This window comes from Tupaia chinensis, unplaced genomic scaffold (genome assembly GCF_000334495.1).
Source record: "Tupaia chinensis unplaced genomic scaffold, TupChi_1.0 Scaffold146687_1, whole genome shotgun sequence".
NCBI lineage: Eukaryota > Metazoa > Chordata > Mammalia > Scandentia > Tupaiidae > Tupaia > Tupaia belangeri.
In genome coordinates, this window is record NW_006206544.1 from 3,904,721 (window position 1) to 3,922,614 (window position 17,894).

A 17,894-nucleotide genomic window follows, 5' to 3' on the forward strand; every position below is an offset into this window, starting at 1 on the left:
TCATTCTTTCTCTAATTTTACTGTATTTATATAAGCAGACTTCAAAAAGTTTGCAGGAAAAATAAAATTAATCTACAAGTTTATTTTGGTACAAAATGATTTGAAACCCATGTAGAATTTTTATAGTACACATTTCTACTAACTTTTGAAAACCTCTGTATTACTGTTCTAACTCCTTTCCCTGGTTCCTGAAAGTATGAATAGCAAATAGAATCTAAATCTCTGTTTAGATTTCAAGGATACCATTTTTTTAAGGTTTTTGCCAAAGGGCACATGTGCTCACTGGAGAGAGACAGAGAGAGATGTTGAGAGGGAAAGTGAGAGGTCATCCACCAGGGGGGAAGAACCACACAGCAATCCCTTCTCCTCCATTATCCTCCTGAGATTTTGGGCATGCATGCACATATACCTGGTGTGAGTTTCAAGCCACCAAGTCTGGGATTCAAACAGTGGTCAGTCATGTGGGAGTCTAGCTCCTTAACCACCATACCACCACCTGCTGGCCTCTACTTTTTAGTTTGTATGGTGGCATAAACCTCCTCCAAGAATGGGGTGATGGGGAAAGGAGGAAGTCAAGAAGAAGCCATCATTTGGAAATGACTTTTAGAGCAAAATTGTGTGAGAGAGGGTCCTATGTTCACCCATTTATGAAGAGAGAAAACAATCACATCGACAATATTCTTTAAAAGGACCTTCCTGTGAACAAATTGAAGATTAACAGATTTTTTAATGCAGTCATTTAAATATAAATCATTTAGTGTTTGCACCTTAGGTTTTTTTTTTAACACATTGAGAGACATTTTAAAAATAATGTGTTTTCACAATGCTGTCCATGAAACAGTAATAATGCCTTCTGTGTCTGTGAAATACATATTTTTATTTTTCTGAAATTGCCCTTAAATTGAATTTTTTCCCTGAATATTAAATTTTCATTTACTTTACAGTGATAATAAAACAAGCATTTGGTTTAGGTCCTTTGAAGATGACTTAGAGAAGACAACACGCTATATCTGAGTGTACCATAAATCATCATGAAGTCTACATGAATAGGAACAAATGTGCACTTTTTTCTTCCCTGGAAATACAATTTTCTTACATATTATTAAAGTAAAGGATGAACAAATCTAATTTTATAGAAGAGTTTTCTTGGAATGTAATTATAGATCCTAGAAGGTGACCTCAGCTTTAGGAGACTGTATAATCAACATGCAGAATATTAAATGTCTTATGACTTACAGCAGACATTTATTGGAAACTTAAACATTGAAGATACTATGATGACTATTACAATGCTTTTGGTGTTTTATTTTGTCTTAGAAGAAAGACTTTGGATTGTGAGTTCTCCCTCAGGTGACTATTACAACAACAACAATGTGTTTATTGCGTCTCAACATCTCCCCTGAAGCAGTCACTACAGAATCTCATTCCAAAACCTGTCCCAACAGCATGGCACTCTGAAGGGAGAAATAAGCAGGAGCATTTGGAAATACAATGGGAAGCATTTCCCCCTTACCCTTGAACCAAATTGAATTGTTTTGAAAATTTATGGAATGGCACTAGATTGAGATTAAGCAAATAGAAATGTGAAGGTAGTGCCCTTCAGTGAGTGAGATGGTTAGGGTGGTCAAAATACTGACAAGAGGGAACCAGCAGTTAGCGTAATGGCTATGTCGCTGGACTCCCACGTGGTCGACCGTGGTTCGCGTCTCGGATCCGGTGGCTTAAATCTCACGCTGGGCGTGTGTGCGTGCGTGCCCAAGATCCCGACAGGAGAATGGAGGAGAAGGGATTGCGGCATGACCATCCCCCCTGGGGGGTGATTTCTCGCTTTCTGTCTCTATGTCTCTGTCTGTCTGGCAAGTGCACGCGCCCTATAGTGAAAACCTCTCAAAAAAAAAAAAATACTGACAAGAAACTCTAACCATGTTACATAATCAAGCAATTAGTGTCAACACACTCTCTTGACATGTGGGTTTTTAGGATATTAAAACTAATATAAACCTCCTGGAGTTTTGAGGTCACTTGAAATAGTGACTTGTGTTGTATAAGATATGTTTCTCTATATTCTTACATAATTTAGCAGTTCATGAGTAAGCTATCAATCATTACAAAATTAATCAAAAAATTGTTGTCAAAGAAGTAAAGATGAAATTGATTTCTTTTAGCCAAACAGTAACACATGTTAGGAATGAGTGGTTCATTTTCCTAAAATGATAGTTCTGAGATATTACAATTCATTGTATTCTGTGTGAGTGGTGTATTGTGCTACATTTATCGACACACAGTATAGAACCAATTGCATTTCCATGTCTAATTTGAAGTGCTAATGTAGAATGGTATTTTTCAAGAAATAAAAATGGGTAACTCAACCAACAGCACAGTTTGAGTTCCAGAACTGGTGGCTTAAGAAACACATACATGCGCATGCCCAAAATCTGACAAGGAAGGGAAAACGTAGGCAGAGAGATTTCAATGTGACTATTCCCCCTTTAGGGAAGAGAAACTGTCTCACTTTCTGCCTCTCTGGTGTCTGTATGTACTTCCTGGCAAAAATGTAAACAGGTAAATAAATAGATTTCAGCAAAGCTATGTAAAGGAAGGACTGGTGCTAAGAGGGCCATGTAGTAGACTTCATTCACTGTAGTGTACGGGAGGAGAGCTCGAGGGAAACTTTTGGCAGGAAATGATGCCTGAATAATATTGAGCTCCTTCACTGATCTTGTATGTCCTAAAATCCTACAGCAAAGGGCACTGTTTCTTATTTTAAAATAGTCCTTTTGAACGACACTACTTCTGTGAATATGTTCCTTGTGAACTCCTGGGTTTATCACTAGAAAGCACTACCATGCTTACCTAGAATCTCTTGTAATCTGCATTCTCCAGTGAGATAGCCACTAGCCACAAGTGGCTATTTTGTTTTAAATGTGCTGTTTGCTTTTTATGTAATATAATACCGTGAAATAAAGTTAGCAGTTCAGCTCCTCATTGGCAATAGCACCATTTCACATGCCGCGTGTGAGTAGTGGCTAACGTATTGGACAGGGCAAACCAAGATTTCATTGCAGGAATCTTCATGGCATAGCTATGCAGTAGAGAGCACCCTTCTACCTCATGCATACTTTCCATCGATTGTCCTTTTACTGAAGGCTGAATCGGCTTACAAACCTAATCTGCCAGTGATGCATTCCTGATCCCAATTCTGGTACTTATTTTATGCTCTGGCTCACCATCTTGTTTTCCTGATCTTAGGGATGAAATACCAAGACTCTAAGAGTCAGGTCAGAACCAGTTATGATGCAGTTCATTGATTAGATGTCACCGTGTGGTTTTGGATAAACGGGCCAGGCCTGAGTGCTGCAGCCACCTCAAAGTACCAGGATGTGGTCACACCCTTGCCTAGAACATGGAAGACCAACTAAACCATGTTTCAGTGCTCTGACTGCTTACTCCTCACTGCTTGCTCAAATACTTCTTAAAAAAAAAAAAAAGAGAGAGAGAGATGTTTGCTATAGGGTATGTGTACTTGCAGGAGAGACAGAGAGTGAGAAATCACCTCCCAGGGGTATGGTCACACCACAGTACCTTCTCCTCCATTCTCGTCTTGGGATTTTGGGCACATGTGTGTACACACACCTGGAGTGAGCTTTAAGCAGCCGAGTCCGGAATTCGAACCACGGCTGACTACAAGGGAGTCCAGCAACATAACCATTTCGCCATCCACTGGTCCCACTCAAATACTTCTTAAAAATTGCTTATACCTCTACCATTTTTCAGAAAAATGTATCTGGGTTCAGCCATGGTGGCACAGGCAGTAGGTGCTCCTGTGTGAGGCTAGAGACCATGAGAGAGAGCTCCCAGTTCATGTCCTGGGTCTGACTGAACATGCCAGGTGTGCCCATGGGTGCACCTATGGTCCTGGCTGGCTGCAGGGCTCAGTCATGACATAAGGACCCCATCAATGGCGCACCCACCAAAGGGAATAGTAAACATGCTGGAAAAAGAAAACTATGCCTTTACTTCACAGAGTTGATGCTGTGCTAAGAAATGATATGTAAGTCTCTTTGTGCCAGTTGATGTAACTTGTTTATCAACACTCTCATGCCTGAATACCATTTTATCTTGCAGATTATGGTAGGGGAAGGGATTCTCTACTGTTGCCTATCCAAAAGAAGAAACGGGGTTGGACTGGAGCCTAACATTAATGCCGGAGGCTGCAACTTCAACTCTTTCCTTAGAAGAGCTGTCAGATTTGTTGGTAGGTGTGGGGAACCACAGAGAAAGGAAATGTCTTTTTCAAATAGAAATGTTCTATTTAATTACAGACATTAAGTCTCTAAGCTGTAATTTAACATATAACTTCAGTGCATGATAAGTTTTGCATTATACAAGAAACTGTTAAAACCACCAACATTTGGGCTTTGTAGCTGAACTATGTTATTTACAGTCATGGTCCTTGTTTTGAGCATGAACATACTATGCATTTCAATATGTTTGTCTTTCTAGCTGAAGCATGAATTTACTTTAAAATGACTTTACCAGATCTGTGTTCAGTTTCTTAAAATGAAGAATAAATGTCAGCAGCCCAGTGAGAACGGATAACTCTTCGGAAGTTACTATATCCACAGCAGTGATTCCGTTCCAGTTGTATTGGAGGGTTTTCATCCAGAAGTTACTGCACATGGAAAGGCCACTATAGAACACTGCATCATGGCTATTTTTCCTTTGTGATAGTCTCTAACTTTACCTTCTATTACTTCTCGGTCCTGTAGAAAACCTATAGATCTCACTAAGCAGTTTCTGTATCAAACCAGTTTCAAAACCTTCATCTCTCCTGATTAACATTGGACTATCTTAATGTTGAGTCACTAGCCTTCTTTTTTAACTGAGTTGAGTAGTACCCATAATTCAGCATACCAACCTGAATGTTTTACATTTTCAACAAGTCCATATAACATTTTCATCTGGAAAATATTGCTTCAAAGGAATTCCTTTGATATCTAGTAGATAATTAAATACAAATTTCTCTCCCATGAGAAGAAAAAATATGGTCTAAGTCATGTCCCAGATTCTGCTCCACTAACCATTCCCACCCCATCAAATCAAGAGGCCTATTGATGATGACATGTTATAGTATTCTGAACTGGACTGGTTGGAGGTCTATATCAGGCTGGGTAAATTCTCTTTACAATCTAAATGATATATAGCAATTGAATGTATAAATAATAATAATAAATTAAAAATAAATTTTTAAAAAAGAAACAGTAGGCCATTTAGCAGGATCACAAATTGAGACAAGGAACAAAACTCTAACACATGTAGCTGACCTCCGAGAAACTTTTCCCCACACCTATGGTCCTGGCTGGCTGCAGGGCTCAGTCATGACATAAGGACCCCATCAATGGCGCACCCACCAAAGGGAATAGTAAACATGCTGGAAAAAGAAAACTATGCCTTTACTTCACAGAGTTGATGCTGTGCTAAGAAATGATATGTAAGTCTCTTTGTGCCAGTTGATGTAACTTGTTTATCAACACTCTCATGCCTGAATACCATTTTATCTTGCAGATTATGGTAGGGGAAGGGATTCTCTACTGTTGCCTATCCAAAAGAAGAAACGGGGTTGGACTGGAGCCTAACATTAATGCCGGAGGCTGCAACTTCAACTCTTTCCTTAGAAGAGCTGTCAGATTTGTTGGTAGGTGTGGGGAACCACAGAGAAAGGAAATGTCTTTTTCAAATAGAAATGTTCTATTTAATTACAGACATTAAGTCTCTAAGCTGTAATTTAACATATAACTTCAGTGCATGATAAGTTTTGCATTATACAAGAAACTGTTAAAACCACCAACATTTGGGCTTTGTAGCTGAACTATGTTATTTACAGTCATGGTCCTTGTTTTGAGCATGAACATACTATGCATTTCAATATGTTTGTCTTTCTAGCTGAAGCATGAATTTACTTTAAAATGACTTTACCAGATCTGTGTTCAGTTTCTTAAAATGAAGAATAAATGTCAGCAGCCCAGTGAGAACGGATAACTCTTCGGAAGTTACTATATCCACAGCAGTGATTCCGTTCCAGTTGTATTGGAGGGTTTTCATCCAGAAGTTACTGCACATGGAAAGGCCACTATAGAACACTGCATCATGGCTATTTTTCCTTTGTGATAGTCTCTAACTTTACCTTCTATTACTTCTCGGTCCTGTAGAAAACCTATAGATCTCACTAAGCAGTTTCTGTATCAAACCAGTTTCAAAACCTTCATCTCTCCTGATTAACATTGGACTATCTTAATGTTGAGTCACTAGCCTTCTTTTTTAACTGAGTTGAGTAGTACCCATAATTCAGCATACCAACCTGAATGTTTTACATTTTCAACAAGTCCATATAACATTTTCATCTGGAAAATATTGCTTCAAAGGAATTCCTTTGATATCTAGTAGATAATTAAATACAAATTTCTCTCCCATGAGAAGAAAAAATATGGTCTAAGTCATGTCCCAGATTCTGCTCCACTAACCATTCCCACCCCATCAAATCAAGAGGCCTATTGATGATGACATGTTATAGTATTCTGAACTGGACTGGTTGGAGGTCTATATCAGGCTGGGTAAATTCTCTTTACAATCTAAATGATATATAGCAATTGAATGTATAAATAATAATAATAAATTAAAAATAAATTTTTAAAAAAGAAACAGTAGGCCATTTAGCAGGATCACAAATTGAGACAAGGAACAAAACTCTAACACATGTAGCTGACCTCCGAGAAACTTTTCCCCAGTGTAAAAAATAATGCTATGGACAAAGGCGCATATGCCCTCCCTGCAATGTCTCACCACTATAAGGATCATCCATCCTATCCCAGCAAACAACATCTAGAGTCAGCAGTCTGCAGCCCATCCTCTAGGTCTACAGATTCTGATTTCTCAAAGGGAAAAGGAGGTGGGTTCCTCTTCTTCTCAAACTTCCTCAAGAACTCTCATGTTTCTAGAAATTGGAGGGTAGAAATAAACTATGAATCTCAGGTGTATGGGTAGAGAAAGAACTAGAGGAGTAGTGGTTAGGTGACAATGAGCAGGGATGAAAAAGGCAAAACAAAGTACTATGCAAGTCAGCGCTCTTGGTCTGGAGGCAGCTACAGAAGAATTACCCAGGTGCATCTTGTGATGATTTCTGTGTGCACCTTATGGATCAGAATCCATGCCATCAGTTGGTGAATCCAGCATGCCAAGACAGACTGGAGGGAGCAGAAAAGTTCTAGATCATGTGGATGCCAGAGCTAGATTCCCAAGGATAAGGCCAAGCAAGTGACTTCAAGCAGGCATGCAGTTTACAGGAACAAGTGTGCCTCTGGATTTGTGATTTTTGAAATAAGACCAGCCCTTGGAGACCAAAAGGACAGAACTTGGACCAACAGCTGAAAGAACATCAACTGCACGTTCCCAGAATGTAGGCAGATGCCCCACAATCATGTGCCCAGGATATGATTATTGTTCCCATGCCAGGGTTTGCCTTGTCTGTTTAATCAGCACTCCTCATACGCCTTTGGTTTATACAGAATTAGGACTGATTCCATCGGATTTGGTGACTATAAGCTAGAGTTAGAGACCACCAAGGAGGGAGAGCCCTGGCAGCTCAAGCTTTCCAAGCAACTTAAAATTAGTGTAAATGTTGCTTATGCCTCACATTGAGTTCTCTGAAAAAGACAGTTGGTCACCTTAACTTGCTGCACATATCTGAAAGTGGTCTATGGTTATAGCAATGTTAAGAATTGGCCTTCTCACTAAACTGATGATAGTGCCTAAAATTGCTACTTTGGAGGTACTCTTTGCTCTTAATTTGGTCTTAAGGAGTTGTAGAAGTTTAGTAATTTTTCTATAATATTTTACTGAAATTAACTTAGAGAAAATAATAACAGATTTTAAGTCTAGCATGTTAATGTGTAGCAAACATGCTTGATGCTGACACATTTGCATTACCCATCAACCTGGTAACAGTTTCTTTCATTTTGCTTCTAGGTGTTCATATATTTGGACTATGCTCCACAGCTCTCATTACAGATATCATACAACTGTCCACGGGATATCAGGCGCCGTACTTTCTAACAGTGTGCAAGCCCAACTATACCTCCCTGAATGTATCATGCAAAGAAAATTCTTATATTGTGGAAGACATTTGCTCAGGATCCGACCTTACAGTTATCAACAGTGGCAGGTTAGACACTGAGATCTAAAGACGTTCCATGTCAGCATTTTCATTATTTAGTAACCGCGTGGCATATCACCTTAAGCACGCCTTTTTCAGCCATAGTGATTTGGATTTTGTTTTCTTTTTAACTTCCTGATCACGTAGGTGGCTTTACCACAGTTCATTCAAAATTCTTTCTCCATATTTCAGCCCCTTGTTCTTCCAACTCATACTCAAATCACCAACCCCACTTCTGTGCTGTAACCTACCCTACACTTACTATGGTGTAAGTGTTAGAGCAACTGATTTATGTTAGGATATGTATAGTTAGGCATGGTCTACACTTTGTAGGTGTCTTGTAGTGGCATAAGTAGAAAGTAAACATTTATAAAAGTTCTATGTACATTGTATGCTTCATCAGTGGAATCGTGAATTTTCCTTTCAGTGGAGTTTGAAAAGGAGTAACATCTGGGGTTACATGCTTCCTTTAAATGAACCCAGAAGATCTGTACATCTTCTAACTTTATATGTCAGAAAATAAGGGATATATAAATTCAAGAGGGGTCAGGAGGTGATATAGTGGCTAAAGCTCTGGACTCCCACATGGCTAACCACAGGTCAAGTGCCAGACCTGGCAGCTTAAAAATCATGCCAGGCACATGTGTGTACATGCCCAAAACCCTGAGAGGAGAATGGAGGAGAGGAAATTATGGAGTGGACATTCCCCCAAGGGGGTGATTTCTCACTTTCCCTCTCTGTCTCTCTGGCAAATGCACATATTCTATAAAAAAAAAAAAAAAAACCTGAAAATAAAATTTAAGAAATTACTGTTAATAATTAGATTTTTTCCAATCAGTAAAGTAAAATTAAATTTGTGTGAAGAGAGAGAGTATTTTAGGAACTCAAAAGAAATAAACTACAGTGGGATAAGGCCAATAAATGATAATTATAAGATTGACACTTTCTTTCAATTCATTCCCAAATATTAATTGAAGAATTAAAAAGGGAGAGGGTTATACTTAAAGAATCAGAATCTGATATATGATATTATTACATTTATGTTCTCATGGACCACTCAGTAAATTTGGACCTAAATTTAAAACCTGCATTCTTTGTCAGTCCTATTACATCGTCTGTATTAAATGGTAATTCTCCTTACTGTGCTGCCAAATAACTATGAGGGCACTAGTCTGGGGCCAACTGGGTCACGAATGCGAAGTTCACTGCCTGCCTGTTCTCTGGGGTCTCTGGGTCTATGGGGGGTGTGTGTGTACATGCCCAAAACCCTGAGAGGAGAATGGAGGAGAGGAAATTATGGAGTGGACATTCCCCCAAGGGGGTGATTTCTCACTTTCCCTCTCTGTCTCTCTGGCAAATGCACATATTCTATAAAAAAAAAAAAAAACCTGAAAATAAAATTTAAGAAATTACTGTTAATAATTAGATTTTTTCCAATCAGTAAAGTAAAATTAAATTTGTGTGAAGAGAGAGAGTATTTTAGGAACTCAAAAGAAATAAACTACAGTGGGATAAGGCCAATAAATGATAATTATAAGATTGACACTTTCTTTCAATTCATTCCCAAATATTAATTGAAGAATTAAAAAGGGAGAGGGTTATACTTAAAGAATCAGAATCTGATATATGATATTATTACATTTATGTTCTCATGGACCACTCAGTAAATTTGGACCTAAATTTAAAACCTGCATTCTTTGTCAGTCCTATTACATCGTCTGTATTAAATGGTAATTCTCCTTACTGTGCTGCCAAATAACTATGAGGGCACTAATATAAGTGGATTTTATTTTTTCCTTTTTTTATCCCTTGAAAGAAATGTTTATTCTGCTTCTTTTGTCTATCCTCACTGTTTCTTCCCCATCCTGCATTCTGACTCTTCCACCTGCTCACTCTTTAAATTGTTGAACTAAATAAAATGTTCTGTGATTCCTAAGATGATAATTATTTTAAAGTGAAATACACAGGGAAACATTTTGTTACAATTAGACTTTTCTTATAAAAAAAATACATTTAGATCCACTGCTGTGATAAAAATCACTTTACCTTTTGAAATTCTTTTATGTAAATAGAACTACATATTTAGGAACATCAAAAAAGGTTGTTTAAGGGACTCGGCAGGAGGCGTGGTGACTAAGGGCACTAGACTCCCACATGGTTGACTTCAGTTTGAGTCCTGGACCTGGTGGCTTCCTTTCTCATTTTCCCTCTCTCTGTCTCTCTCTCTGTCCTTCTCTAGTCAAGGTAAAATAAATAAACAAATGCAAAGTTAAATAAAATATTTTTAAATGTCATTTAAAACCCTACATCTTATGAACTTCTACTTTAAAAGGGCATAATTCTAATACAGAAGAACAATTATAATGGTTTCCAACCCATTTCTACTTTCAACCATTATCCCAACAGTGTAAATAAAGTTGTCCCTTGCCAAACGTCATCTATTTATACAGGAGAATAGATCACTACTGTTTATTAATACTAACTGTGTTCAGTGGTGTTTGTTGTCACCCAGGTCTTTCCCCAGAAAACTAAACAGATATTAAAGTTACCACTTAGTGCTTTGCTGATTTAAAACTGAACATTTTAACCACCTAGTGCTCTTAAGATGAGTCCTAGCAGCGTATTTGATCTAAAAGGCATAATTTGACTGTCTTCCTTTGGCAGAAAGTCATTCCCTTCTCAACACGCGACCCTCGCTGCCTTCGCAGCTGTGTACATTTCGGTGAGTAACTGGTTCTTTTTTGTTATATTGTGTCCTACGGAAACATCAGGAGAGTGACTATTGTCTCCAGGTGACTAATTAGATTATATAGCCATGTAATAACAAAACAGTAAGTTTTAGCACTGTAGCCCTTCATTACAATGGCGTCAAAACCATAAATGGGATACTGCTATAAAAATAGTACAGTAAAATAATGTTTCTACTCAGTCGTAATAGTATTTATTTAGCCTGGCATCTCTAACGTAATATTATGCTTCATGGGAAGTTATTGTGAGATCCATGAATGTTACAAATACTAAAACTGAAAGAGCTACATTAATACACACAAATACATATGGACACAGTCATACTACTTTCAGTATTTATGCAACAATGATGTGTTCTAGGCCTTTGTAAATTTCATAAAATGTATAGTCATTGTCTCTGACTAAGGATCATAAAGTCTTCTGTGATAAAAATGGACTGAAGTTATGTGACAAGTAACGTGGAGATTAAATGGTTATGGCTAGTTCTGCCTCTTTTTTTTACAAACTTCCATGTCATTAAAGGAGAGATCCATTACTTATTTGACAATTTCTGCCATGTTTCTCTCTTCTTGGCAGGTATAGACATAAACATAGCAGGGAGAATGGAATGATAAAGTTGATGTCAAGTGTTCCAGTTAGACTTCTGATTTTAACTTGCTATTTGATTATAATTGTCTAATAAAATGTCCTTTCTAACATCCTTAACCCACTTCTTTCATTTTTAAGATGTACTTCAATTCCACCTTAACGGATTCCTCTAAGCTTCTGAAACCTCTCTTGGTCTTCACATTTATCATCTGTGGAATCATCTGTGGGCTAACACGAATAACTCAGTATAAGAACCACCCAGTTGATGTCTATTGTGGCTTTTTAATAGGAGGAGGAATTGCACTGTACTTGGTAAATGACTTTATTCTTATTAGGTAACCTATAGCTTAAAATGGGAAACATGTGCACAATATTTTGCACTATGTTAACTTAGTTGCAATGTATCTTACTTCATGAGAAAATCTCAGGCCATATCTTCATTCTAACCCAATGCACATATGCCACATTCAATAAAATAATTTCTTCAACTTCAACTATCGATCAGAAATTGTGATGATTGCATTGTATCCTTTTATCAACCAGAAAGAAAGAAAGAGGCTATATTACTTTTATAGTAATAATTTTACAGATGAGGAAAGTGAATATTAGTGAAAGGAAGGTCAATAAAATACAGATTTAGTGAAAGGTTATATGACTTGCTCAAAGTACAAATGTAGCACCTGAATGAATGTAACTAATATTGAGTGTAATACTGAATTTGTCAACAGTAATCTATTTTCGGACCTGATTTTCGCCTCTGGGAACTGACCTCAGGATAAGAAAACCTAAGTTGTCCATTTCATTCATCCAATCATTCATTCTACATTTATTTGCTATCTAACCTGTGTAAACATTATACTGAACATTAAAACAGTGAGACATAAGATGTATCCTTTAGAAACATACATTGTAAAGACCAACATAAATACAATGGTTATAATATGTTAATTACAGGGTATACACAAAATGCTTTGGCAATAACAAACTTCCCTATGAACTGCCTTCATAGAAGTGATGGGGTTTTGTTTGATTGGTTTGGTTTTGGGTTTGCCTTAGGGCACATGTGTTCACTGGAGAGAGAGAGAGACAGACAGACAGACAGAAACAGTGAGAGGGAAAGTGAGAAATAACCCCCTAGTGGGAATGGCCATACAGCAGTCCCTTCTTCTCCATTCTCCTCCTGGGATCTTGAGCACAAACGCACACACACCCTGTATGAGTTTCAAGTCAGTCACCAAGTTCAGGACTCAAACTCCAGTCAGTCATCTGGCAGTCCAGTAACTTAACTGCTATGCCATATGCTGGTTCTGTGATGTTTTATTTTTGTTTTGTTTTGCTTTTAATGAAAGCTCTTTAGGATTAGAAAGGAAAAGGGAGAAGAAACTGTGCATGCAAAGAGATGAACATGAGAAAGCCAGTGTAAGTGAAGGGTGATATAACAGGAGGAATGAGGTAATGGCCAGGTGTTTAGCTTGGAAGACAGGATGAATGATCACAAGGAGACCAGGTAAATGACAGAGGAAACAGTAGGAGGAAAGAAAGTCCACATGCTCAGTTGAATCAATAGGCAGTTGAATTGTGTCTGGAGCTCAAAAGAGCAACTTGTACTGGAGAAATAGATTTGGAGATGATGGACATTATTGGTGGACATACCATTGTAGTTATTTGGAGGTACATGTAATTGCCAGGTCATATGAGTAGAAATGAGCCAGGGGATACCAATATCTAAGTAGCTTTTAGAGGTAACGATAGTATTTAAGAAACTCAGAGGAGCTTACAGAAAAATAAAAGTAATGCCCCAGCCAAGTAATGGAGGCAGTAGACATTGTTGAGAATGCTGGAGGTCAGGTAGGAAGGCACTTGGTTCACATCCCAGGTATACACCAGTGTCACAAGTGCACCCATGGTGAGAGTGAAATCCTGGCAGGCTGCAGGGCCAGGGAGAGGGTGGCAGTGTGAGAACCCTGGGAAGAGTGCCTGTTTCTCTCTTTCTCTGGAAATAAATAAGTCAACTTAAAAAAAAAAAGCAATGATCTATACTTGCTGTTTCCAATCATGTGATTTTGGTGCGCTTGGGAATTACTACAAAAAATAATAGAAGTACTAAAATATGCAATGGTATGCTTTTGATTTTTAGATTGTCACTTTCACTCTTATTCTTACCTGCATGCTTTCTTCAAAAGATAAAAAATGAACCAAATTAAAGTTAGTATGCTAGGGACTGCACATAAACCTGGATTGCCCATGGGAGTGTTGCCTCACGATGTGCATTACAGATGAAACAAAGAAACTGAGAACTATGGTCCTCTAGTTCTTGCATTGCCTCTGCACGTGTATGACTTCATGATGTTCTAGAATTAATGTAGGCTTTATGGTCCAAAGAATTCGGGAATGAATCTCAACTTTCATGTTACTTGGCCAAGTTATGTGACCGATCAGAAGCCTGTTTCTTTGCTTATAAAATAAGGATAGTAACAATTTTGCCTCATATCATAAGAAGTATTAAACTATTGGTTGTTGAGAAAATCATGATGTATTTTTGTATGTTTTCTATACAAAAATGTGTCATGACTTTCCCAACTACCCAATATATCACACTGTTGGGTACTGAATACTGACCAAGAGACAGGCCTTGCAGTCTGGTGGAGAACTTTCCCAAGCTTACAATGTAAGTTCAGTTTTTTTTTTTTTTTTTTTTTGGAGAGATTTTCACTGTAGGGCGCGTGCGCTCGCCAGACAGACAGAGAGAGAGACATAGAGACAGAAAGCGAGAAATCACCCCCCAGGGGGGATGGTCACGCCGCAATCCCTTCTCCTCCATTCTCCTCTCGGGATCTTGGGCATGCACGCACACGCGCCCGGCGTGAGTTTTTTAAGCCACCGGGTCCAGGACGCGAACCGCAGTCGACTATGTGGGAGTCCAGCGACATAGCCATTACGCTAACTGCTGGTTCCCGTAAGTTCAGTTTTTATTAGAACATTAAGTAGGGACTGCTCATCCTGATGAACTTTGATAGTGAGAGCAGAGACAGATATTACTTAATAGAACATTTTAACCAGGAATTAAGTTCATTATACAGGCAGGAGCTTGATTTTATTTCATTCGTGTTTGCACCCTAGCCTGTAAAATTGGAAGTTTATCAGTTCTAAACCAATGCTGTCATTCATAGTTAAGCATTCTACAAAGTGTTACATTCATAAATTATTTTGTTTTGACTTGAAAAGTAGACAGCGGCTACCATATATTAAAATGAGCACACAAACAGGAAGCTTCCAAAAGTTCTTATGAAATTAAATTAAAGCATGAGTGTATTTGGTTACCAAAATATTGAAATTCATGCATTCATAATATTCATTTTCCAATGACTTTTTGAAGACCCTTCCTAGGTGTCTGCTACTGCTCTTATCTCTAAAGTAAGCATCTGTAAAACTGAAAATCCAGCAGGGATAAGATCTTTTATGTTCAAAAAGAGTAATAATTTTGAGTCTGAAAGTCTTTTCCAAATTTTGATTATCAAATCTATAACAAGCAAAAAATTGATAGGCTGAGTGTAAAGACAAAATTAAATAAAATCTGGATCAAGTTTAATATAATGGCAATCACTGGATCAAATATTAGTCACAATTTAAGAAAGAACACGGTGCCCCAGTTTGGTGCTGGTTTCTACTCGCTCAAGAGCAATACTGAACAAACAAGGCTATCCTGGGTGAGAACAATGCATGCCTCATTCCAAAGCCATGTGTCATGTTTTATGAATGATCCATTGTTCTATATTTTTTACACCTCTTCTGCTTTCCATCATAAGGTATGATTGAAAACGGAAAGCAAAATAAATCATTTAAGCTGTTGGAGGTGTCACTCAACAAGAAGCTCCTAGCTCCAGAAAAATGAATTGCTTTGAAAAGCTGAAAAAATGTCCTTACTTCTTTCATTGTTTGACTTTCCTTCAAGATATGTCAAGGATAAGATTGGCAAAAACATCCAGTGAGATGGAAAAAGAAATGGGGTCCATGCGTCTAAGTAATTAGTTCAGTGATTTTGGATGGAACATATCTAATTAATTGTAGTTTTCATTTTGTTATTTGTATTAGTCAGTGACCTATAGGGAGATGTACGTCTTTGTGAACTTAGGTGGATATACCAAAGGAAGCTTAGCAACCATGTCTTCTAGTGCATGATATTCACTGTCTTCTCTTCAACACCAGGGCCTATACGCTGTGGGCAATTTTCTGCCCAGTGAGGAGAGTATGTTTCAGCACAGAGAAGCCCTCAGGTCTCTGACAGACCTCAATCAAGACCCCAGCCGAGTTTTATCTGCTAAAAATGGTAGCAGCAGTGACGGAATTGCTCATACCGAAGGCATCCTCAACCGAAACCACAGAGATGCGAGCTCGTTGACAAACCTCAAAAGGGCAAATGCTGATGTGGAAATCATCACTCCGCGAAGCCCCATGGGGAAGGAGAACATGGTTACCTTCAGCAATACCCTGCCGAGAGCCAACACCCCATCTGTAGAAGACCCTGTCAGAAGAAACGCAACCATTCATGCCTCCATGGATTCTGCGCGGTCCAAGCAGCTCCTCACCCAGTGGAAGAATAAGAATGAAAGTCGTAAGTTGTCCCTGCAAGTGATAGAGACCGAGCCCGGACAGTCCCCGCCCAGATCCATAGAAATGAGGTCAAGCTCAGAGCCGTCGAGGGTAGGGGTGAATGGAGACCACCACGGTCCTGGCAATCAGTACCTCAAGATCCAGCCTGGCGCTGTCCCCGGCTGTAACAACAGCATGCCGGGAGGGCCGAGAGTGTCCATTCAGTCCCGCCCAGGGTCCTCACAGTTGGTGCACATCCCCGAGGAGACCCAGGAGAACATTAGCACCTCCCCCAAGAGCAGCTCTGCTCGAGCCAAGTGGTTGAAAGCGGCTGAGAAAACTGTGGCCTGCAACAGAAGCAACAGCCAGCCCCGAATCATGCAAGTCATAGCCATGTCCAAGCAGCAGGGCGTCCTCCAGAGCAGCCCCAAAAACACCGAAGGCAGCACGGTCTCCTGCACCGGCTCCATCCGCTACAAAACCTTGACGGACCACGAACCCAGTGGGATCGTGAGGGTTGAGGCTCACCCAGAGAACAACAGGCCCATCATACAGATCCCGTCCACCGAAGGAGAAGGCAGTGGCTCCTGGAAATGGAAAGCTCCCGAAAAGGGCAGCCTCCGCCAAACTTACGAGCTCAACGATCTCAACAGGGACTCCGAAAGCTGCGAGTCCCTGAAAGACAGCTTCGGATCTGGAGATCGCAAGAGAAGCAACATTGATAGTAATGAACACCACCACCATGGAATCACCACCATTCGCGTCACTCCGGTGGAGGGCAGTGAAATCGGCTCAGAGACTCTGTCCGTTTCTTCTTCCCGCGACTCCACCCTGCGGAGAAAGGGCAATATCATTTTAATCCCTGAAAGAAGCAACAGCCCCGAAAACACTAGAAATATCTTCTACAAAGGAACCTCCCCTACACGGGCTTATAAGGATTGAGCGATATAGCAATTCTACCAACTGGGCGACCCTCGAAAGACCACGTGATTCTACCTGTGCTCCTTTCCAACCTACTGGGAAGCCTCACTGAAGATTGTCTACCGTCAGCCCAGAACCCTCTAACTCTTACACAGTACTGTACTCAAACTTGTAGATTTCACGTCAAGGGGAGGGAAAAGCACAATACAAGAACCTAACTAACATCATTGTGTGACATTTTCTTAAGATCTGTCGTCAGACTCAAAAGTTTTGGCAAAGGGCATAATCAAAAGCAAGTGGTTTCCTTCAATGTATACTATTTTACTTCCTGAATGTGCCAACTTTGGGGATATTTTTCTTTCTAATTAGCTGTGGGAATCCTGAACAAACGTTCCTCACAGCCCAGGCCATGCAGTATTATATATTCATTTTGCAGAATCTGCACCTAAAGCTCAATACGGGTGGTGCTGATTATTGTAGTACATATATCATGTAAACTCTCAAACTCTATTTAGCTGTGAAATAGTGGTGTAAAATTCCTTGTCAACGAAATGCTTCCTTTATTAAGAAGATGCTAGCTGCTTTGTGTTAGAATAGGACACACAGCTGTTCCGTAGTGGCTCTGTCACAGTCAAATAATGAAGAGGTTTATGTGCATTTCTTCAGAATTATGCTTTCTTCAACATCAAAACTTGTGTAGGCATATTCTCAGTGAAAGGGAATAACTAGTACTTTCTGCATAGTTTTTCTGCTATTTATTTTTTATTTAAGTACAGGTACTGCTAACAAAGAATTTGTTTTTCAGTGAGTAAATTTATATAATTTAAATATATGTTGT

The 17,894-nt window shown here is 39.1% G+C and overlaps 1 protein-coding gene across 1 annotated transcript in view; it reads left to right on the top strand.

Annotated features, from left to right (window-relative positions):
• The window catches only part of PLPPR4 (phospholipid phosphatase related 4), a 45,361-nt gene extending 27,728 nt beyond the window's left edge, over positions 1-17,633 (top strand). Inside the window, exons 3-7 of the mRNA XM_006169018.3 lie at positions 4,126-4,255; positions 8,023-8,218; positions 10,874-10,931; positions 11,684-11,857; positions 15,752-17,633. Coding sequence (XP_006169080.1) covers positions 4,126-4,255; positions 8,023-8,218; positions 10,874-10,931; positions 11,684-11,857; positions 15,752-17,077 — 1,884 coding nt within the window. The 3' untranslated portion in view covers positions 17,078-17,633. The remainder of the gene's footprint in view (positions 1-4,125; positions 4,256-8,022; positions 8,219-10,873; positions 10,932-11,683; positions 11,858-15,751) is intronic.
• The last annotated feature ends 261 nt before the right edge of the window (positions 17,634-17,894 follow it).